Source organism: Lycorma delicatula, chromosome 1 (genome assembly GCF_047948215.1).
Source record: "Lycorma delicatula isolate Av1 chromosome 1, ASM4794821v1, whole genome shotgun sequence".
NCBI classification, from domain to species: Eukaryota; Metazoa; Arthropoda; class Insecta; order Hemiptera; family Fulgoridae; genus Lycorma; species Lycorma delicatula.
In genome coordinates this window covers 277,155,953-277,180,782 of record NC_134455.1, presented here as the reverse complement: position 1 = coordinate 277,180,782, position 24,830 = coordinate 277,155,953, and the positions used below count along the sequence as shown (strand labels likewise).

At 31.1% G+C, this 24,830-nt stretch overlaps 1 protein-coding gene across 1 annotated transcript in view; it reads left to right on the top strand.

Annotated features, from left to right (window-relative positions):
• The window catches only part of LOC142318315 (uncharacterized), a 232,534-nt gene extending 209,269 nt beyond the window's left edge, over positions 1–23,265 (top strand). Inside the window, exons 5-6 of the mRNA XM_075354888.1 lie at positions 9,804–10,011; positions 22,902–23,265. Coding sequence (XP_075211003.1) covers positions 9,804–10,011; positions 22,902–22,987 — 294 coding nt within the window. The 3' untranslated portion in view covers positions 22,988–23,265. The remainder of the gene's footprint in view (positions 1–9,803; positions 10,012–22,901) is intronic.
• Positions 23,266–24,830: the final 1,565 nt, after the last annotated feature.

The following is a 24,830-nucleotide window of genomic DNA, read 5'->3' as shown; positions in this document are numbered from 1 at the left end:
AGGGAGAAATAAATAAAATTTTGGAAAACGAAGAATGTGCTGTTAGAGATTTGCTGTATTTTCTTTATCCAGCTCTTCTAATGTATTTAAATTTAATTTTTAAAGTAATGTCTTTTGAATAGTTTCTATGTCCAGAGAGGATATTTAGATGTTCATTGTGTGTATTTGTTACGTCTTGTTTTACACTGAATAGGACGTTTTACATCTCATCCAGTTGTGGAGCTTTTATCAACGATTAAGTGTATTCAACACATGTATCGTCTAAAGTTATGTATACCAAAGTGTTTCTATTTATATGATTTTTTTTCTTTTATACTTTATTCTTTTGTTATCCTTTCAAGCTCTCAGGGCTTTTTACACCCTAATCAGTATTGTGTTATCTTTTATTCATAGTTTTGTTTTAGGCATTGACGAGGGCTAATGACTTTGGTAGTCTATGCTCGATAACTGTAAAACAAAAAATAATAAGCATTATGACCGACTGATGAAATCGATATATCAATTATGCATTACATATTCAGTAGGAGAGATGTATATTAGCTGTGGTTAAGTATCTTATCTTGCTTGGCTCTCATTTCACCATAATATTTCACCTTGTTTTTATCACAAGAAAATTAACTGGTAGTGTATTAAAGTTGTTACCGAATAACCAAATAGGAATTCATTAAAATATAATTTTTCCCATTTTTTTAATACCCAGTTTACTCGTAGTAATTCATAATTCATTACCGTACTTTAATTTTGTTTGGTTCTTGACATTATAAAATTAATGAAATTTATGAAGTAATTATAACTCCACTTGTATTTTAGATGTGATTTAATTTGAAATTTTCAGGCAAATAGTTGCTAAATAACAAAAAGTAATAAGGATCAAGGACATTACTCTATGTTACCAAACCATCAAAATATTTAAATGAGAACCCATTTTTTATACAAGAATTAAAGCAAAAAAATTTCAATAAATGTTGTCCTTTCTTATAGTGTATTTAAAAGTGTAACCGGGTACATCAAATCATTATTATTCTTTTTACTCTTTTGGGCTGTATTAACATTAGAAAATATAAAATATTATACTACACACATTGACTTAAAAAAAGTCAAAGTGAGTAACTGGTTTTTATTCTCTTCAGACAGAAATTGACAAGAAGAAATGTTAACGTAATTTTTACTGCTAATGTCCAATTGATTGTAAAGTAGCGAACAGCGGTATTTTTGAATGAATTGTTAAATGTGAGTTACTTTCACTTAACTTTTTTTCTCTATTATAGTTAAGCCAAATTTACTCTGCACGTCAAATTTTACCGTGCAATTTGCCGGTAAGTTAATCATTGTACTTCTAGTTTTACTCGCGTTTCTAATAATTGTACCCTCCGGGTAACCTTATTTTTATTTTAGTTTTCATTCGGGAGACTATAATTTAAATTACAAAAAATTATATCATTTAATTTTTCACACACACAATATAAGTGTAAGAAAGAAGGGAAACAAAAGTTGTTCATTTACACAAGCATGATTTTTTGTGGATAATTGCGTGTTCAGAAGTTCTATATTTTATGAAAGATTTCAACCTACCTTATCCAAATAAAATTTTCATTTCTTTTTTCAGGGATAATGAATCACGATCTTCCTAATCCCAAATTAAACTGATGTCAATATTTATCATAAAAACATAATATTTTGTTTCGTATTAATCCTGTGTTATATCTTAAAATTATATATTTGTATTACGTATTAGTATTATATTGTGCTAGTTTATTTTATTATCTATTCTATAAAAAATAGATATGTCTGCCAAAGGACAAAATTTAACTGACAAATCTTTCGCCAGTTATTTTCCCTGTAGTTTTAAGACTTCTTTTATTATTTTACCTCCAGAAGACAGGTTCTGCTCTAAATTTACAAATATATCACTTATCTTTTTTCTCGTCTATGTATTCTTCAGAATTTATAAAAAAAAACATTGTTAAACTGACTTAAAAAGTTCTTGCAAATATAATAAAACTATACTACACAAAATGATAACATAAACCTGAGATTAAACATGATTTAATAAATGTTGGTCTTGTGACACACTCGTTTCTTAGGTTTAAAAAACATTTTAATATTATAGAGAGAAAAATCTTTACTCAATTTTTTTTTTGTGATCTGAATCGTGTATTCAATTGTTAGTTTCACACTCTTTCTTAGATAAAATTCAATTTTTTGCATCACAGGATCTACGTGGTTAAATCCATACAATTTTTACAGTAGGCAATAGAAATTTTTTTCTCTATGAATTCTTGTATAAAAAATGGGTTCTCATTTAAATATTTTGCTGGTTTGGTAACATAGAGTTATCCCCTTGATCCTTATCACTTCTTGTTATTTATCAATTATTTATCTGAAAATTTCAAAACAGTAAGACGTAAGTGATATCATCACTATAAATACTGCTATATCGCCATCTGCGTTCGTAGATAATTGTTTAAAAGGACTAGTATAATAATCTTATTGTTAATAATACTAAAATAAATTATTAGAACAAATTTGTGAATTTTTCTGTATTTTCCTATTACGTGTACAGGAGATATATTAAATACATTTTTAATTTTTTTAATTTTATTTAAATAATTTTATATTTTTATATTTTTCTGCAACACCTTCTATGTATTTGTTGTGCTTCTTTAGCGTTTATAATTATTTTATTTTGAATATATGTTTTAGTTTTGTTTATAAACATCACTTTAATAGTTTCATTTACTTGTTAAAACTGTTCTAATATTGGGAAGATGTTTATTTTCATTACAAAATCTTTCATTAATTTAATTAGTGGGATACTTTTCTAAAATATTGATTTCATAATTTCGTTGGTCGTGGAAAAATGTTAAATTATTACATTTTATTATCGTTATTAAATATAATAGTATTTGTGAATGTCGTTAAAATATGTCACTTTAATTATGAGTCATCAAATTAATTATTATTTTTATATGATTAATTTTTTAAAAAGAACGTAAAGACGATTAAGAAGTTAGATTTGAAGTATAAATATAGTAAAAAATTTAACCTAGAAATATAGGAATTTTGAAGGTAAAATTTTATATTTATAAAATTAAATGACTTTTGTTAATTACACTGAGTATTTAAAATATATATTATTTCATTGTTTTTCTTCCTTCTATTATTGTTATTTGTTAATGTTATTATTTAGTTTAATTGTTATAGTATTTTCGAGAATGACTTTGCTTCTTTAGACGTCTACTTTTCGGTTTTAGCATCTTGAGGGAAAATAAATTGTAAAGCACTTAAAACTGTATAAATTACCCTCAGAAACAAAAGTATTATTATTTTCTATTATTATTATTTAGTTAACTAATTATTTAAAACTGATATTCATACCAAAATTTTTAATGAGGCCGACCGTTCAAATATCAAAGAACTGTGACACTCTTATTTCAGTTATTTAAACCCTTAAATGCGTATCTTTGCAATTCTACAAAGGAAGTTTTATTCTTCATTATTTTTATTAACAATGAATTACCATGCTAGGTTTTCTCCTCTGCCTATCGGTAAAAGTGTACATTTACGTTCAGTTTACATAGTTCGACGCTAGAATGCATTAGATTAATGTTCACTCTTGTCTGAGAGAATGCAACAGGTGATTGTGACTGTTGTGGATTTCGGCATTTGTTATGGTGTTATTTTTTATTTGCGGTGAGTTAGTTCCTGGAAAATTATTTTCTTGCTTTTTTAATGTTTATATTTACATTTTAAAATAAGGAAATGTTTAGTTTTGTGGTATTTTTGTTATAATTCTCCGTTATACTGACTTTGCTTATCTGCAAACGTATTTGGTTATTTTTGTTTTTTTTTTTGTTTTCTGCTTTGACTGTCACTACAATTGTGTGATATTTTAAGCTACACTTCGTTATAAATTATGATTTATTTATTGTATAAAGCGTGTAAAATTTCTGAATTATATATTAACAGCAGATTTGGTGAAAAAATAATTTATAAAAATCGTTTACTAGATATAATATACCATTCTGATAGTGAAGATAGTGAATTTGACTTCAGTGATGAAGACCCAGCAGTTAATTTTGTGAATATTATTGATAAAGAAAGTGATTATATAGTTTTTAGTAACAAAATAATTACATCTAAAGGTAAGTACCAAAAAATTTCTTCACAAGCATGTGATGAAACTACTGGTACTTCACAATCTCTTGCAGTAAGTGGAGTGAAGTAGTAAAACACTTTGTGAGCCTGCCAATTCAGAAAATAAATCTGTCTTGTCGAAATTTCAGTTGTTTGGGAAAAGTGGCCCCAGAAGTTTATAATAATTTACTGGTGATACCTGTCTGCCTGATGTTATAAAAGAATTCAAACGCCTTATCAGTACTTTAGGTAGGTTTTTGATGACACAATATTACAAAAAAATTGTAGATGAAATCAATTTGTGTTGTCATTAAACTGATATCGAAAAACAAATTGATATAAATGTTTCTGAGTTGAAAAAATATTTAGGCATTTGCATACTGACGTCTGACTCCTGTTTACCAAATGTAAAAGATTACTGAGACGTAGTAATCGGTTTGGATATAGTTGTAGAAACAATATCCTTAAAATCATTTGAGTTGTATCGCAGAATTCTACACTTAAATGATAATAGAAAACAGCCATCTACAAATGACCGAAACAAAAAAAACTTTATAACTTATGACCAGTAATTAGTCACCTCGATGAAAATCCTTGTCTGTGGCTATGAACGAGCACCATTCAATTTACGAGCAGATATATCATACCAAGATTTGTCATCATTTAAAAATCTACATGAAAGATAAGCCTCATAAGTGATGCTATAAAATCTTTGTATTGTGTGTATATTTGGTTTGCTTGACATTTCTCCCGCCACCACCCCATTCGGACGCCCTAAAGCATACGACCAAATGTCTGTGCCAAAAACGGCTACTAAGCCTCGAACACTAGCGACCAGTATCCTAACTAGCTCCTAGAGCTTACCTAACAGTGTGAGCGGACTAATTGCGGTGCCATACATCACCGGATTACGTGTCCCAACCGCTCACTTGTCATATATTTACTAAAATGGGTAAACGCACCTCGTCAACTATTAAAAATAAATATTATATCCATAAATAAATATTTACTTTCTCTAGACAGCACTTCGCTGCCATGCCTTGGTCACTGAATGCCAGCAAGTACCTCTCCACCATATTAAAGCGCTTGGAGCCCTAATTGGCTGGTGGTCAGCCATATATCTCAAGGTTAGCTTCCCACAGCAGTGCGTTAGGAGTCTTTCCTTTAAGTAAACTGCTGATGTCGGTTGAACAAAGCAACCGCATCAAGGAACTCACACATGGTCCGACAATGCGGCTCTCATCACATTGACTCGTCGTTTGTGAGTGGCAAATTTTCCCCTTGAGCTCTAAGTTTCAGGGTGGCCCGGTCTCTGGCCCCCTCAAGAGCAGGGCAGTCAAACATCAGGTGTTCAGTTGACTGGACCTCCCACAGACGCACAGCTCATCAGCTACCAGGCGGAACCGAAACAGATATTGGTTAAATCAATATGATTGGTGAGCAACTTGGCACCCGTTGCCCTTATAAACGAGCTCAAAGCACAACCCCCCCCCCCAGATCTTGAATAAATCTGTACAAGGATTTTCCCTTAGTCGTAGTGTGTCATTCCAGCTGCCATATATCCATCGTGATGTTATGCAGCCTTTTCCGCAGGCGGTAGATGGGAAACTAATTTAAATTTAGATCCGGTGCATTGTGATCGCCATTCCGCTCCGGTACTCGCCCAACTCGAAACCTCCTTTGAAATACCTCGGCCTCCTGACCTCTTCGCAATTTTCACTTAGCTGCCCCAATTTTCACCACTAAATTGATTGGGAGAGCCTTTTTCAATACGATAGTGTAGCATCGTAGAATGTTGTTTTAAAAACACGTCCTTTGTGTACATATAAATTTGAAATATGTAATCAGCATGAAAAAGATTACAGATTCAGAAGTAATGGGGAATCAGATCCTGGGGCCAGCGGGAATGATGTGAGAGTGTCTCGTGAATTACCGTGGCATAAAAACCATAACATTTTTTTTTATCGCTATTACACTTCTTTAATTGTAGTTATATATTTAAAATCTCTTGGTACTATAATGATGAACAAAATTTCTAACTGTAAACCTTTTACAGACGAAGAACTAAAGAAAAAATCGCGTGGTTTTTCAGAAGAGTATTCCTGAACTATAGATGAAGTAAATGTTAGTTCTGTTTTATTTAAATACAACAATCATGTTCTATGCTTGTCTACATTTGTTGGTGAGCTTCCAAAAGAAACAATTGGGCCATGTTATGATAGGAAAGTAAAACATCATGCAGAGATTCCTAATCCATCTACAGTTGTCGAATGTAATACACATATGGGCTTTGATGATGCGCTAGGTAGTAATATCGGGAAATGCCCCATCAGTGTGAAATCAAGAAAATGGTATTCTAGGCTATTTTACCACACAGTTTTTATGCAGTTTTAAATACATGGATGTTATATTGTAAAATCAAATATGATGGTATAGAAATACAGACAATAACTAAATGAACACTCCGGCTTCAGTAGCGCAGGCATTATATCAGCTGGTCGAAAAACAAAGTGTGGACGGCCAAGTTTGGAAAGTAATTTGATAGAACAAACAAGGAAAGTATAAAGGGACTTTCTTATCACAGAAAGATGCCAGAACTGATGGAATTGAAAATTAGCCAGTTTACAACGCAAAACGACAAAACTGTAAATTTCCTACTTGTAAGGATGTACATTAATATCGAGTGAGAAATGTTCAGTAAATCAACGTGTAAACAAAGAAAAAAATTGCTTTAAATTATTTTATTAGAATAAGTATATATTTTAATTATATAAATAACTGTAAATTTAATTTAGTGGTTTATTAGTAACGTAAGTGATGCGATAGATAGTTGCAAAATTAGAGGTTTAGAAATAATGTTCTTTGTATATGTAAATAAACTTAAATACTAAATACCATTTTTACAAGTAATTTTTAAACTTGTCGAGTCATAAATCAAATATTCTTTATTTAGTGTGAGCTGAATAAAATTTATAGCTGATATACCAATTATATAAGTTAATATCGATAAATGTTGTATGCATTAAAGGTAAATAATTTACATTTGAAATTATTCTTGTTTATAATAACACTGTATAAGTAAACAATAAATAATTTTATATATTATTTTCCGAATTTGACGTATCCAGAAGTATAATTCAACTTTTAACCTTTATCCAAACTTTTGCAGATCAGCAAATCGAAATGACAAGCTAAATTTGAACTCTACTGCACGTTTTTGCATATCTACAAAATGAAATTTTCATCAGTTTCCCGAGGAAAATAGAAATAGATATTTTTAAATTAGGTTTTTCTATCACATGCCTTATTTTAACTAAAAAAAATTTACATGTTTTTAAAAAGTTGCGCATTTATGGGTTTTAAACGGTAAATTTATTACGTATGGGAAGTTTAAAAGTTGTTGGTTAAAAAAACGTACAACCTAGTTATTCTTCAGTTTCTTTCTATTTTGTAAAATAATTTTACCTGTAAGTTTAAAGTTATTTTTTCAATTAAATCTACGATATTGTTTTTCACTTTAACTTGAAATTTTTAATATTATTCAAAAAAATAAATGAATGTTATTTCATTGATTTATTAATTGAATTATTAATTTAGTATTTTATTAATTTTTTAATAACTGGAGTATTTCTTTTTGATTAATTAGTTCATTACATATAATTTATACATTTAGTTATCAGTTTATCTATTAATAAAGTACTTTTTCAATTATTAAGGGAGTCGTCGGTTTCATTATTAAATATTGTCTTTTTCATAATCCCTTTAATATCAGAAATTTTATTAAATTTTGTACTCTTCTGATGTAATTTTTGCATTAAGCAAGTAGTAATAAAGTATTTTTTTTGGAGTTTTTAGAACACTGCAATAGGAAAAAATTAAAGTTTTTACGCCATACCTATCTGATCGGAGGCCCTCAAGAAGAAAAAGAATGTTAGAAGGTTTTCCGCCCTTCAGAAGAGGGCCACAATTACACTTACTGTAGCGTACAGGACGATCTCCAGGGGGCAGCTGAGGTCGTAGCGAGCGTACCTCCCGTTCACTTAAGAGCCTACTGGTTAACTTGGACTCATGAGGGAATGATTAAGAATGAGGCAAATGACTTAATTATTCAGGAGTGGCAGGCTGAGCGGGAAAGCACGTAAAAAGCTGAATGGACTAAGAAGCTGATCCCAGATTGGAGCCATGGCTCGGTCTCTACCCAGCGATATCTCTCCGATACGGAGAGATAGGCTTTCACCTGTCATAATTCTACCGGTTTGGGACCAGGAACTCCCAAAGGGTGCATATACAGTGAAGAAGAGGATACACCTTGGCACATACTTTTCGTCTTTTCTACGTGGATCAGACAAGAGAAACCTCAGAAGGGACTAGATCAGAGAATGCTTACTGGAAAAAATGAAAGGCAATTAATAAAGGATTACGTTGTGAGGATTACACAACACAAGGAAGCAGATCAGCGTGTGTGGTGGTTGTATTAGTTTGACTGCTGACGATTGAATAGTCAACCGAGTCTTTGGTGAGGAAGAACAGAGTACCTGGTAAAAGACCTGTGAGACAGATGGAAAAAAGGACCGAGGGGATAAAGGGCAGCCCTCTGCGGAGCCGGCGTTCGTCCACGCTTGCGAAGATGAGCGTCGGTAATGAGGTACTGAGACTCCTGACCTCCTGAGCTCAAAGGCACCCGCCGGGGCTGAGTAATGCTTAATTGCTGGACCTACCTCTGGAAAGGGAGTATCGGTGAGATAGGAGGTTTACTTGATAGCGCGCAGGAACATATACGCACTCTTAACAACATTGTGCGGAACCTTTTAGCGAGTCCGTCACTTTGTCCTAAATGGGTTCCTCCGACTCAATGAAAAAAAAGATATAAAAAAATAATTACGCGTATATAATAATGAAACTCCTTACTTCTCATTTTTTTTTTTAAATATTGAAATAATTCTATTTACAAATTATAATCATATTGAAATAATTCCAAATAAACCGTGTTTTCTAAAAGCGCTCTCATAATTTTTTATTATATGAATACTTCTTTAAATTAATTCATGTTTTTAAGAAAATGAACAGTTTTTAAGAAAAAAAAAAGTTTGATAGTATCTTTTCACAAATTATTGCACATCTGCAGTAAACCCATAAAAAAGCTAAGGGTTTTGAAGTATCAACGAAGATTTCTTTAACGTAAATATATCTTTTGAGTTGTATTATAATTTTACAGGAAATGGGAATGAAAGGTTTGAAATATTATAAAGAAGAAAACAATTTCGTTAACAAAAAATAATTGTACACAAATATTACTAACACCGATATGTTTAATTTTATTGTAGAATATTAATATTATTTTATATTTTACCTAATTAACATGTTCAGCAAATTATAATTTAAAATGTTATGTGAAATTTTCAAACGTTTTTAGAATAGATTATTCTGTACGAATGTTATTTTGAATATTTTCTTTGATACAGGCCAAAAATAAATTATAGCTGGAACTTTCGTAAATTTACTGATAATAAAATTCAAACAATCACCGTTACTAAGAGAATTTCACTTTTATCTCTTCGAAATTTAAAAAATAATTAGTTGTTGCATGAAATAATAACGTTCTTTGTATCCCATTCCGCTAATGACAATTTATTATTCTGTTATAAATACATATATATGGTTGGCAGGTGGGTGAACCTGATGCGAGATGGTTCAAATCTATCCCTGATGGAACTCTGCAATGGAGTTTCCTTTCTCTCAATTTGCCACTAGAGAGTCATCATTTCCAGCAAAACCAGCTGATACTTCGGTGCACAGCTATTGTTGGAACACTCTACAGGCAGTCCTACGAAGTAAGCCTCTCTTCAAAGCAAAGAGAACCTGTTCCTGAACGAGGTGAGATTTGCATTCAGTTTTCTTACTTAAGTTTTATTGTACATTATTAATAAATTATAATGGTAAAATTAATCATTCTGGGACTGCGTTGTGTGGGAAACTTATTTCACTATTAATTTATATTTTGTAGAGATATATGACATCTATAATTTTTTTTAAATAAACCTGTAAAGTTATTAAAGCAGGTTTCTCTTGTAATCGTTAAATGCGATGTGAAATAAAAATTATCTACTGCCATAATTTTTATATTTCAAAGAAACTTATATATTTTTTAAAAAGAGTATAATCTTTCCAAAAAATTGAGTGTTTTTTAATTAATTTATTAGCTTGGAATACCCAAAATACTAACAATACTTTCCAAAAGTAATCAACGCACGTTTGTAGTACAAGTTTTAAAAACTACAGCTTATATAAATATATATATATATATATATATATATATATATATATATGTATATATATTATATATTATTACATATATATTATAAAAAAAGGAAGGGGTTTTATTTTTTGTTCGGTATAAAGAAAATAGTACCTTGTAAAATAGATAAATAAAATAGTAATTTTTATCCATATTCTTTGGGATAACTGGGCAGGTTTTTAGATATATTTCACCTCGAAAACACATTTAAAACTACACTAACAAACACACATTAAAAATATAATGCTTTACTGCTTGCAAAGGTAGTATGTTGACTCCTCACTAGGCGGCGGATATTGGGGAGCCGCTCCCGTTGAACTTAAAGATGACAGTTAGGCCCGGATATGAAAGGTGCTGAGTGGCAACGTGCCGGATACCAGCAGCCCATGCCACACTGATCGTACAGAAGGGCAGGATTAAAATAGGAATAGTCTCCTGCAGGATTGATACTGTAGATCTGCCTCAACGCTGTTTCCGTTGCTTGGAGACGGGACACATTGCGAGGCACTGCAAGGGTGAAGACAGAACTGGTGTTTGCTTCAACTGCGGAGGTGCAGGACACCATGCTACTGAATGCAATGGAAAGCCTCAGTGCGTGACCAGTACAAAAGAGAAGCACCGTACGCGCGGTTTGGCATGCCCTAAAAGAGCCGTAGAAGGGCACAGTAAAGAGAACCGGGGGAGGACCGTGCAGAATAAGGACTGCTAATGCAGATAATTCAGATTAATACAAATCACGCGGCCCTCGCACAGGACATGCTAAAGAGATTTATCTACAAGATGGGTGCAAACATAGTGTTCATCTCGGAGCCCTACGCTCCGCGTCCTTGCCCAGGGAGATATGATTGAAGCACTGAATGTAATCTGTCTAAACACGGGAAGCACTCACACCTTTAGGAGGGGTGCTACTGGTTCAGTTGTAGATGTGTCTTTTGCCATCCCAGACCTGGCGTCCAGGATCCAAGGATGGAGAGTGTGGGAAGGATACACGGCTAGTGATCATCAGGCTATCGTTATGACGATTTCTAGTGGTGAACGTGGACGAGACCAAAATGCCAACGACGGCTGGAGCACTAGGAACCTGGACCAGGCAGCATTCGCAGAGGGACATTATCTAAGAACAGTCGGGGAAACTCCTGCGGCCGAAGAGAAGACTGTACGCCTAGCGGACTGTCTGTGGGAGGCCTGCTACAGGGAACTACCTAGAAGACACCAGATAAAAGATCACCCTCCGGCGTACTGGCACAACCCAGATGTAGGCGCAATAATGAAGGAATGTCACCATCTCAGAAGACTGACAACGAGGCATATCATTGCGCCACCAAGGCCCTATAAACAGCACAATATAAAATTTGCAAGAAAGAACTAAATATATTAATAAGGGAGTCAAAAAAAAAATGTTGGATCAAACTACTAGCCCAAGTAGAAAATGAACCGTGGGGGAGACCCTACAAGCTTCTCATGATAAGTTCGTTAAAACCCAGAGCTCCTGCTTCACGAGAGGAATCGGAGATTAGACGCATTATAGAGGGACTCTTCCTACACGGGGATGCACTGACGGAAGATATCGAGACAGGAACGGTAGCGTCGGGAGCCGTTCACCGATATCGGTGAACGGCTTCCGACGCGGTTTACCGATGCCGAACTCGCGGCGGCAGAAGTCCGCATATCAGCGGACAAATCTCCTGATCATCTGCCAAACTCAGTTGTAGATGTGGCGGCCCGAGCTCGGTCCGATACGATACTGAACGTATACAACGCTGACATTGTTACTGTTGTGCATACAATGAATAATCTCATTACCAATATTTATCCATAAATTAGGAAAATTTACAAAAAACTGTACGAGTGGCTTTCCGAACGATTTATCATAACTCCTCGAAATATTTATGCATTTAAATTAATAATGTGATTATAGAAAAAGTTGAAGGGCAAAGCAAGGAATATCTGTAGATTCTGTAATCAATACTGAAGATGAAGTCCACTGTCCTTCAGAATATTTAAATTTTCTTAATTCTGTTGGTTTTCCAGCTCACAGTCTCAATCTTAAAATGGAAGTTCCGATTATTTACTACGAAACCTTAACCCTCCAAGGTTATGTAACAGTACGAGATTACAAATCATAACTACGCAAAATCACATTTTTGAGGCTACTATTTTGACAGGTCCAGCTACAGGAGAGCTTGATCTTATACTTCTCATCTCAATAATGTCAACAGACTTACCATTTTAATTCAAGAGGCTTTAATTCCCTATAAAACTTTCGTTTGCTATAACAGTCAATAATTCACGAGGCCAGACATTCAACACATTAGTATTGATTTACAATGAAACTCTTTTCTCATAGACAACTATATGTTGCACTTTCCACTTTCCAGAACTGGTAATTCGGAAAGCCAATACTTTCAAAAGAAAATCACCAATCACCAGAAAATCTAAACGCCACAAAAAATACAATATACCCGGAAGTTCTATCAATTTAATACTGTTAGAAAATGGGTTGCTTACATTAAAATCTCGCGTGAAGCCGTAAAGGTGGATGCTATGTACATATATATATATATATATATATATATATATATATATATATATATTATTTTATCTTTTGTTTTTTTTTTTAATTTCTCGGAAACAAATGAAGAATCAACCTGATTTTTGGTGAGTGTAACCTTCATGTCAATAAACTAATTTCTACATTTCTGAATTTCAACCTTGAGGGGTGATGAAGAAAGGGAAAAATACTTTGAACAATGATGGAAAATTTTCCCACTAACGACTCTAGTAAACTAGATATTCTGTAGATTTTGGCTTGCAAAGACTCTTATCGTAAATATTTAAAAACCATGTTAGGGATTTTTGATTCCGATTTTAGTTGGTACGAAGTTACACGGCGCTGTGGCTCAACCACCACTGTCACCGTAACCGTATGAGTGACTGGTTGCACCGGTCTCTGGTTATTTCCTGTGTAATATATATATATATATATATATATATATATATATATAAACACGTAAATTCTTCTGATATCTTATTTACACAACAATTATCCATCGGAGATTAATTTTCAACTACCTCTCATAGGGAGGTACGAAGTGAAGTTACAATTACTGCCCCATACAAAAAATATCCTGGTTATTGATTGTGTTTCTCTACACTTTGTTGTACTTCTATTCTTAGAGATTGATTGGTGTTTCCTCCTTCTTCATTGTCTGGCTGAACTACTACTTTGTAGATAGTTTATTGGGTAGAGTGTGAGTTTAATCCAGGTATTATTCAACAGAATAACTTAAAGTGGAACTTTAATTGAGACGTAACTAGCTCGAATTCCGAGGAATGTGTTCTTTTCGTATCCTTAAAATCTAAATTTAAGTAATTCTACATCATGATACACAGTTAACTGAGGTAGTGAAACTCAATAGCAACATTAATTGCTAGATTTACGGTCTCGGTTTCAGTTCTCAGAGACTGCCTGAATTTTCACAAAAATAGAATTAGATTTTCAAATCTTCCAATCAGTAAAAACAATACGAAAAAAATCAAGGGTATAAAAACTGTTTAAAGATAATAAGTTACATAGATATGGTTTTAAATACGAATTAAATTTACAAGTTTTTTTAATAAACTACGTAGGTAGTCAAACTGAGTAAAAGTCCGAAACTTTAAAATGGAAGTTGCTTCATAAGAGCGCTTAGTTCTTGATGTTAAATTAATTTTGCTAATATTCATTTTGCCAGTGATTCATTCCTCTTGCATAGTTGAAAGGTTAGATAAAACTATTCAATATATTTCTTCCCTAGAAAAACAACTGACTACTAGGCTTAATACATGTACTTTTCCGCTACCAAGAAAAAAAATATTTTTTACCTTTATTTTATATTTTTATGTTTATTTTTATACATTCTGATGAAAATCTTCATCTCTAAAATTTATTTAACACAAAGTGCAATTATTTAAACTATAAAAATAATTGTTTTATACAAAAATTCGTAACTATTTGTTTATATAAGCAGTAAATGAAGGATAAAAAGATCCATAAAACCAGATTTAGCAGAAGATAAAGGACTCATACTCGGTTCTCTTGTGGAAGAAATGAGGTAAAATAGAAAACAAGAGATCGTGTCTAATACTTGGACTCTTCCTAATTCAACAAAAAACATATAACAGATTTAATGGAGTTAACTCTGACACGTTAGCTGTATTAAGCATTAGGAAACGTCTGCAAATGAATTACTATAAAACGTGAATAAGTAAAAAAAACACAAGAACTTAAATCAACTAAAAATACATGCTACTAATTTGACTGGTGTTTGCTTAACAGTATTCTTTAAAAAAAAATTAGAGCTTATTTTTAGATAATAAATAATAGGTTTTGTTTAATTATAAAAAAGTACATAATTAACTTCTTTTTACTACTGTAATAACTGTAAAAAATGTACATTAACATTACATTTCAAATTCAGGCTACTTAAAAAAAAAATAATAAAAAGTAATTATTTTCATCTATAATCAGTTTTGGTGTAAATTTAATTATAGTTTGAAAAATGATGCATTACAGCTATTGTTGTATAACTGAATCATATTGCAATAATAAAACATTTTTTAAACAGTTCAAAATTGAGCTACTTTTTAGTATTGTGAACTTTTTCTTTAACCTCCTCTTTTTTACAAGGAATTGCTATATTTTTCTTACTGTACAAATATGCTGTCCCGAAATTCTGAAGCTGAGAAAATTTGCAAATTATATTTCTATAGAGATTTAGGGAAAATTAAATACGTATCCTATTTTCTTTTTCTTTTTTTGTTTTGAGGGGGTATAAATATCATTTGATCACCAGCTACTCATGAATTAAACGATCATAACTGATGAATTAAACGATGAATTAACGATCATAACTGATTCTATTTTTCGATATATGTGTTTTGGTTGTTCAGCAATTTTAACGCTTATTTGCTTAATACAAGAAAAATTATGGCCAAAATCAGTCCGGCGTAGAGTAAAAATTGAGAATTGAGAAAAAAAAGAGAACTAAAAATTGTGTAATTACCTCGACGATATTCTATTATAATTATTCTAGTTGGCAGACGCTGCATATACCTAATTTCTTTTCTTTGTGAAAATTTGAAGAATTAGATCTACTTGTAACGAACGATTTTCAAGTTGTACAGCATAATTCGTGGCCTACAAGCAGGTCAAGAATATAGAAAATACAATTGTTAAATACAAATTTGAATTATATTCAAATTACTTAGACACTACTGATATAAAGAAATTTAAACAGTCTCCTTTTTAATTTTATAAGACCTTATTATACTCTCCATTAATAGTAAATAATATCCAAAGGAATTTCCGATGAACCTATATAAAAATAAACTAGTAATTGTGTTTTTATCTGAGAATATCACTTTGAGGATGAGTAAATAATAGGTTGTAATCTTAAATTTTTTTTCAAAAGTTATATTTAGATAAAAAGTTATGTTTTAAATATTTCCCATCAACTTGCTATTTTATTATTAATGATTTTATTAAACTCATCTTTATACAAGAGCATCGATCAATTTTGATTTGGCATAAAACATGTAAAATATTGTGATATCTATTTATAATACTTATGTTTTGACAAGAAATACGTTTTTTTAAATCGTTAATTATATTTAATCCTTCTCTGACCTAGATGTCTTTTGAATAAAGTAGAAACAGTGGATGAGTTTTTCGTTTCTTTTTATTCACGTTAGGCAGTCCTTTCCACTTGATATGTTATCTATATAGTGCACAATTACGTTCCAAATATGAACAAAATATTTGTTTTTATAAAAGGTATTATTTTAGAGTTAATTTTTTATTTTATTTCTTTAATTTCATGGAAATATTTATTAATGTAACATATTTGTTTTTTTAGTACACAAGCCATTAAAAGTAGGAGTAAAACAGCACTTAGAAATAAGAAATACTGGTCAGAATTATTTTTTCTTACGAATTAGTTATAGAAATTGGAGGGATTAGAAAAATGTGGACTGATGAACCAAGGGATGTATAAAAAAATTGTGTTTTGAAAATTAACTCAAATTTGTTCGCTATTATAAAATTGTGTTTATTTTCTAACTGTTAATAAAACTATCAAATATTAATTCTGGCATCTCTTCAACCCTTTCATTAGTATATGTTAATGTTAGACACTTTGGATTTAAAGAAATTTAAAAAGTCAACAAGAGTAAAGGAAAAAATGCAATCCAATTTATCCATTTTTCACAATACTCATTAAGAATTTAGGCTCTAAAATATAATCTATTAAATAAATACGATTTTTAATTTATAAACAACGCTATATTCTTCTATCTTACTTACAGTGTTTGAAATAGTAAAATAGTATTAGAGTGTTAGCAGTGCTTGTAGTTTATATTTGAAATGACAAAAATTTATTAAACATTAATATGATGCATCCAACCTGCGTGTATCGATTTTCAAATCAACTAGGAATTGTGGGCTGGATGGATGCCTGAGGTGCCTGAGGTGGTACTTAAAAATCTACCTTAAGTTGAGCCTTTTTTCGCAGTCTCTGTGTGAGTAGATATTTCCTTACTATCCACCCCTTAATATTATTTTTAATCCACACTTACATTATTCTATAGAGGTCTACCAGAGAACTAATGTTTTAATTCTGTCTCCTGTGTAACAGCTATAATTTGTCACATGACAACCGCCATCTTGAAAATTCCGTTTTCCATCTCAGTGTTGCCAGCCTAATTATATTTACACTTTAAACATCAATTATTTGATTATTCTAATATTGAATGTTTGGGTACTAGATAATAAGCTACTGCTGTCGTCTGCCAATTGTTACGTCACAGGTTGATGGTAGAATTAATTAAATAATATTTGAAGTGTAAAAAAGAACTGGTCTCAAACTCGGTCACCCGGTATGTATACAGTCAGTGCTTTAAACCTCACAGCCACTGTTACCCGCAACGTCTACGCAAATTGCGTTTTACATAAGTGGTGAAAAAATCGTCAAATAAAATAATGGTAAAATTAAATATAACATTAAAAATATTAAAAAATAAATTAAATATAAACATTTTAAAAATAAGATTAAAAATATAAATAAACAATAATAATAAAATTAGATTTAAAGTACGAAAAGAATTTAGAAAATTCAACGTACAATCTGCGTTATAAAATTGTATAAACTACTCGTGCTCCGCACAAGACACGTTTTCTATATATAAAGAAAGTACGATAACTAATATATTTAATAAGTAGTTGTATATGATAATTGTGTCACAACAGTCAGGATCGATCTGATCGATCCTGATCCTTGTGGCTGCTGAACCGGAAGGTGGCGATCGTAGAACGCGGTGTGCACCCTGAGTTACGGACGCGCGGAATATCTAATGCGCGGAATGCCTGCTAATGCTGTCGGACGAATGAGGGCGCAAAATGGGTGATACACAACTTGTAATGACGTTTAAAAAATTGATTTCGCTGTAATCGCTACTCGACTTAGTTAGATTAGAAGAATATCTGCATTACGTCAACGTTTTTTGTGTTTGGCACACGGTGATCGCAATTGGACTTTCATATTACGCTCACTTGCCTGAACACCAAAAAAGGTGCCATATATTTGCAATATATTTTACTAATTTTTTGGGAAATTTTGCTGTATGTCTGACGAAAATCGTACATGCTATTATTCTAAATTATGTTTTGCTTTTCGCAAAGAGCATCGAAAATCATTACCGAAAAGTTTCTAAAAAACAACCTCTTGTTTGTTAACTAACTATAAATAATTTATACTTTTTATGTCGGATAAAACAGTTCTTGCAAAACCTGATGTTTCGGTTAGTAAATCGATTAATATTGTTAAAATGCGATTGCATGTAAAGCGATTTACATACATTGTTAAAATGCAAACCGTTGCGGTTAAATATAAATTAAAACCCGCATTCGTCTTCCCACAGTTTGAAGGCCATACAACTTGTCGCCGAATGGCTTTGACGACACGAGGCAACTTAAAACTTTATAGTAGCCCTGAGAAGGACTGTTTGAGGTTTCTGGAGTGGTGGCCCAGAAAAGGGCCGCTTTTGCGTTAGCTTTGAGAAAGAGTGTTGAATCCGAAAGCAGGTCTCCAGCCAAGTCGACTCGGCTGATGTCGGGGTGTTGCGGCTCAGACCGGGCTTTCCATTAGCGGCAGTTAGGTCCCCACTACAGTGTGGCAGTAATACCCCCAGATCGCTGATAAAATTTGTAAAGGGTCCATGAACCGCAAAGGACCGATTGACAGCAACTGAAATCGTTCAGATATGTTCGCAATACACTGAATTTTATGATTTTTGTCGTCCCTGTATTTTCTAAGAGCCTGAACGATGTGATGGTCGGCATTACAACGTAGGTTGTGGAAATGTACTGAGATGTGTTTTGTCTGCATTGATGAGTTTAAGTTACATTAGTTTATGAGAAGTGATAAGAAATTGACCGGTCGTGTGTGAATGATGGTGCATCCATTCGTTAAACAGTCGTTGATCACACAAAAAACAGTATATGACCTCGTTAAAGGCTACTTAATTTATTTTTGAGTGTATAGTGAGCACGTAAATCGGTTAGTAGGTTTTCAACCACTTTTTCACTCATACTGGTTGCTCGGTCAATACAAGACAACAACCACCTTCTTGTCCACGATTACATTATAGTAACACGACGATAAGTGATTGGCCAGCCTTCTTTGTGAAACTGGTATGTTGACAGGATGGGGATAACTGTGTCGTTCAGAACAATAAAAAATTTGAAAACAGAAAAACTGTATACAGTGCACGGAGAGTGAAATAATAGTTGCAGAATCGAATAACACATTCCCTTTCATTTATTCAAGTTTTTATTTATATCAAGTCATGAGATGGTTGCAATGAGTCCAGGGTCCACTTAAATGGCGTTTCATTCCGCATGCTGACCATGTACAGACCTACATTATCTTGATCTAGATTTGGACTGTCGTCTTATATGGAAAATTAATTTGAGAGAAAAAAGAAAACAGCTTAACTTTACATTTAGAGAGCTGTAATGCTTTCTAGCAGGAGGTTGCAGTTACCATTGTCTAACAAACAGGAGATATAAAAAGTATTTCTGAAGTCAGCATTGACTTACGGTATCCAACTCTGGGGAAAATATTCGAAGCAACATTGATATTATCCATCGGTTCCAGAACAAATTAATAAGAAGGATAACGGAAACGCCGTGGTTCGTGAGGAACAGTGAGATCCATGACTGTCTAGGTTTACCATACGTTCACGAGGAGTTTCAATGATTAAGTTCTAAATCCAAATTAAGACTAGACAATCACGAAAATTATCTGGCTATGAAACTGCAGGATAACAATCAGGACAGTAATCAGTCACAGACGGCTGTTATGACTCTATATGTTTGACCTTGGGGATACTAAGTGAATATTTGTGCTGGAACTTCCTCCTTTAGGTGTTAATGTGCTTTATTTCATTGTTTTGTTTAGGAGTTATTTGATTATATATGGTTTTGTTATTCATTTTTCTGATTTTGTTTATGATTTCTGATTTTTTCTCATATGATTAAATAATAATAAATAACATTATTTAAAAAACGTTGTATGCAGCTTTTCATATATGTATTATTTTCGACTACTACTTATATGCGAATTATCAACATGCCTTTTTTTGAAAGAGTAATTTTTACGTAACTTCAAAGATGGCAATACTGAAACTTTTTCATAAGGATTTTGTTCAAAACCGCACGAAATAATTCAAATTTTTGTTTGGAAATATAACTGGAAGTTATTTCAAAGTAAAGGTTTTTCTAAAAGTAGTCTACCATGTTTTTATTTTTATATAATTCGTATTTTATCAAAAATTATGTACCTAGGTACATGGTATATTTATTTAAAATAACATGCAAACATATGACTACATGTACACATGAGTTTCACGTTACATCTTATAAATACTTTTGGAGCACACCAGTAGTGGGAAACTGGAGAGGGAAGATTAGCAAAGCTTTTAGTCTCCTTGATAGGGAAGTGTAAATACCCCACATTTGCTCTCTATTGCAAGTCGCTCCTGTATTAGGTAGGGAACTACTGACGCCTCTCAAAATGTTGTGCTCCCTCCTACCCTAACTCTAATTGAAATTATTAGTCTTTTACGTAAATTAAAAAAGTTTTGATTCACAGCATGGATAATTGGCTCTGACATAAAACAATTTATTTGGAAACAGGCCACCTCATATCCTGCTGTGCTGGCTGTTAAAATAATATTATATTTCTGTTTCATGTAAAACAAATATCAAATTTACATAGAGCAATTTACATTAAGGAAAAAGCAGTGTATATCTCTTTAATTAAAATCAAAGTGAATAAAATGATAAACACATATATTATGTTTTTCTTCATATTCCTTTTCGATACACACATTTAAAGTAATAGTATACTCAGTAATAACATGGGATTTTCATTCTACTGTACTGATTAATAATTATTTTACAGAATCATTTGTAGTAATTATTCTGTAATTTTTTTTTTCAAATTTGCCTGGTACCTCACCGGGCTAGTCTAGTGGTAAACTCTCATCGCAACTCAGTTGGTTAACACTGATTTTCAAAGTCAAAGGTTCTGAAGTTCAAATCGTAGTAAAAGTTAGTTGTTTTTATACGAATTTGAATACTAGGCAGAATTTACCGGTGTACATTGATGTTTGAGATTCAATAAATCACACATCTCAGGAATGATGGACCTGAGTCTTTACCTGAGTAAACCTCATTCACATGTCAACCACATCATCCTCATCTAATTGAGCCGTGGAGGTTGCTTATTGTTTACAAATTGAACAGATTGTAACGTACGTACAGGAATAAAAAAAATAATAAAATTTACTTATTAATTGTGGAATTGTTTGTTTCTGAGGAAAAAATTAATGACTAACTACTAGGTAACATTTGACACAGTTTATTAAGTCAAAATCTTATAGGATTTATATAAATAAGCCACTAACAATAAGCCAGAATTCTGTAAGTCATACAAAGATTGTAATATACATATTTATATCGTAACTAATTAGTAGAAAAAATATTTGAAATAGGTTGAAACTGGACAACTATTCACTCTTGAAATGCACTTTCACTTTTAAACTTTCGGGTAAGAAGTCATAATTTGGATAATATTTGTTGAAAATTAGAAAATAAAAAATTAGTAATTAATTATTTTACAAAATATTTTAATAAGAGCAAATAAAAGTCTCCTATGTTTGCATGTTATCTGTTATTTTATTATCTTGATCTGCAATAGAAGATTTTTTACTGTAAAGAATAATTAATTTTATCTACTGAATTTAAAGTTCAAAGAGTAGTTCACCCTTTTAATTACAAAGGGCTTCTGGTTTTCCTTTGCGATTTAGTAGTTTCCTTCCGCTTCTGGTTATAGAGCTTATTTAATTTCAAATATTTCATAATGGAATGTAGTATTTACAGTAAATAAATTCATTTTATTACATATGGTCCTTGGTTATTAAATATAGCAAAGTATTATTTTATTTTTTTTTTTTTTATAAGAATATTTAAATTTTATACTTTCTTATTAAACACGGATGATTTAATTTTTTTTTACATAAAATGATCAGAAATTAAGAAAAATATAATTTTTTTTCATCCAAACCTAACCAAAAGTCGAAGAAATAAGGCTTATTTCATCTTTATATTCATTAATATTAATATTAATTTTTTTATGATATTTCTGTCCTTTTAAACGCGTTTGTAGGGATATTAATAAGAATTATAAGGTAAATTTCACTAAAAACCTTAAAATGCCTCGTATAAGAAAATTGTCCTTCACTTCCCCTTAAGGTTGATTGTGGATATAATTTTGAATTAGTTGTACGCCTTAAACAAATAATATTTAAAAAATAATGCATCCAAAATTCATTTTTCAGGTTTTTTGTGTTTATAACATACTAGTGCATCAGGGCTCGCTTCACTTTTCCGACCGTCTAGCTAGGGGGCTCCGCCTTATGTACCCCTGACGCGTTCGTTATCTTCATGTTTGTGATAATATTGTATATTTTATAGTGATTCATTGAAGAAAAAAGCATTAGTCATTTTTACTTCATTATCTTTCTATTATCATGGTGACAGAAATATAAGTAAAAGATTAATTTTTATTTGTTTGCCTAATGAATATCTTTAATATTTCAATCTCCAATAGAGCTATATATCCTTGATCTGCAGCTTTCAAATTTTCCTGAAATAACAAAAGTGTATTCTGAAAATTTAAAGGAATCGGTTTGTTGGTTCTCGCGTGATGCTGTTGCAAACAAACAAACAAACAGAAAAACTTTCGCAATTATGTATAAGATATAATTTTATGGTATAACTGAAAATATATTGTTTATTATATATATAATTTTTTTTTAATTTTATTTATTTATTATTATTAATATATTAATATTCTCTTTTTTACAGTCACATCTCCAAATCTGACGTCACGAACGTCCACTACATCTGTTCATTTAACGTTGTTTTTTGCTGCATGGATGGTTGCTAGATAGCGGAACCGTCCCAATAAAATATTAAAATTCATGGCTCAATAAAGAAAGACATTACTACTACAGTTTATTTGCTGATTTTATAGAGCATTTTGCATAGAAAAAAATGTGTGTAAAATTTACATAAAAAAAAAGCATGATCATTATTGCTTATTTCTTACTGATTCTTTAAGTAGTAAGTTAAATAAAACCTAAATTACATAATTTTAAAAAAATATTATGTTTTGGAAAATCAAGATAAGGTAAATATTCTCTGTATGATGAAAATATTTTGTTACAATTACTGGGTAATAATTTTTCATAGATATTATCATTTATTTCTACTTTTTATTTTAGATTATATTAGTTTAATAATTATTACTATAAATTGTATGAATAATCTTTGTAAATCTCACTTGTAACGAAGTATGTTTTAATAAAGTAATTTAAAACAAAATTAGATATTTAAATTGTGTAGAAAAACTTATTTTAAGTTTTTTTGTTATTTAATAATTTTATGTGTAATATATACTTAAATTAAATATTTATTAGGTTTATAAGCAGAATAAATGTGTAAATGTGTGTAAATATAATGGAATTTTTTTTATTAAATTAAACAAACCTGATAAAACTATTTCTGTTAAAAATTTGAAATGTTTTAGATTAACTACTGGGACTTTTATGTGTTCCGAAATATACTAATTGTAAACTTCAAATGACTAATTTATCTCTCACTCGTCCAGAATTATCAATTCAAAAATCATATGTCATAATTGTGGTTCCAGGAAATTCTAAATTTGAAGCGCATTTTTCTTAAAATCCTAGGCAACTGAATGTTTTATTACTTCAACTCTTTTGGAATAAAGAGTTTAAAAAAATTGTGATAATACGATCAAAAGAGCATTAAAGCATAAACTATTTATTTAAAAGCATAAACTATTTATTTTGATGAAATTCAATGTGGATTAATTATTATAAGCTGTACCTTTTATAGCTAAATTACTCCTGCAACATGAATTAATTCAGAGCGATAAATACATTCAGCTCTTAAACATAATATCTCCATTATTGAAACATAACGCTATTTTCGGTGGTAAAATTTAGCATAAATTATCACTCTCGAGTAAACAGGAAACAAGTAGATTATGCAAAGTTTAAAAATGGCGTCAGGAAAAAACACATTTATTATGGAACTTATTTTAAAGTATTATCAATTTACTGTTTAAGTTTATAAAAATAACACTTGGTTTCAAACTACAGTATCTCCAAAGTTTTAAAAGAAACAGCAGTTTCCAAGAAACTGGTGTTTCAGTGAGATTGAAATTTTGAATGACATTAAAAATATGAATCCGTAATCCATTTATCTCTAATGCAAACCCTATGAAAATAAAAAAAAATGTACCCGCTGAAGATAAGATCATCTGTTAGCGCATTTCTACGGTTAGAATTATGACTGGTCAATATAATTCTCATGGAGGATAAAGTTCTTAAAAAACAAAAAAAAAAACACTTTTGGTACTTTTATTTTTTTTTTAAGTTATAAATTTAATATGTACTAAAAAAAAATCCGTTGCGAGGTAGGGATAATTAGCCAATTTCAAATAATATGAAGGACAAGGAAAACCAAAAAAAAAATCTTTTTATCATTTATTTCTATTAACCTTTTTAGTTTAATTAGGTACTTATACAAAAATAAGATGTATAACTTTATTTATACAAATTAGGTGAAAAGGAATGTCAAATTACAGGACGATAAAATTGTATAATTGATAAAATGTAAATTTATGAAAATTTTAAAAACTCAGTATATTTCAATAATTAAACAATCATCTCCAGTAGATACAAAGGAATTAGTAAAGGGGTATAT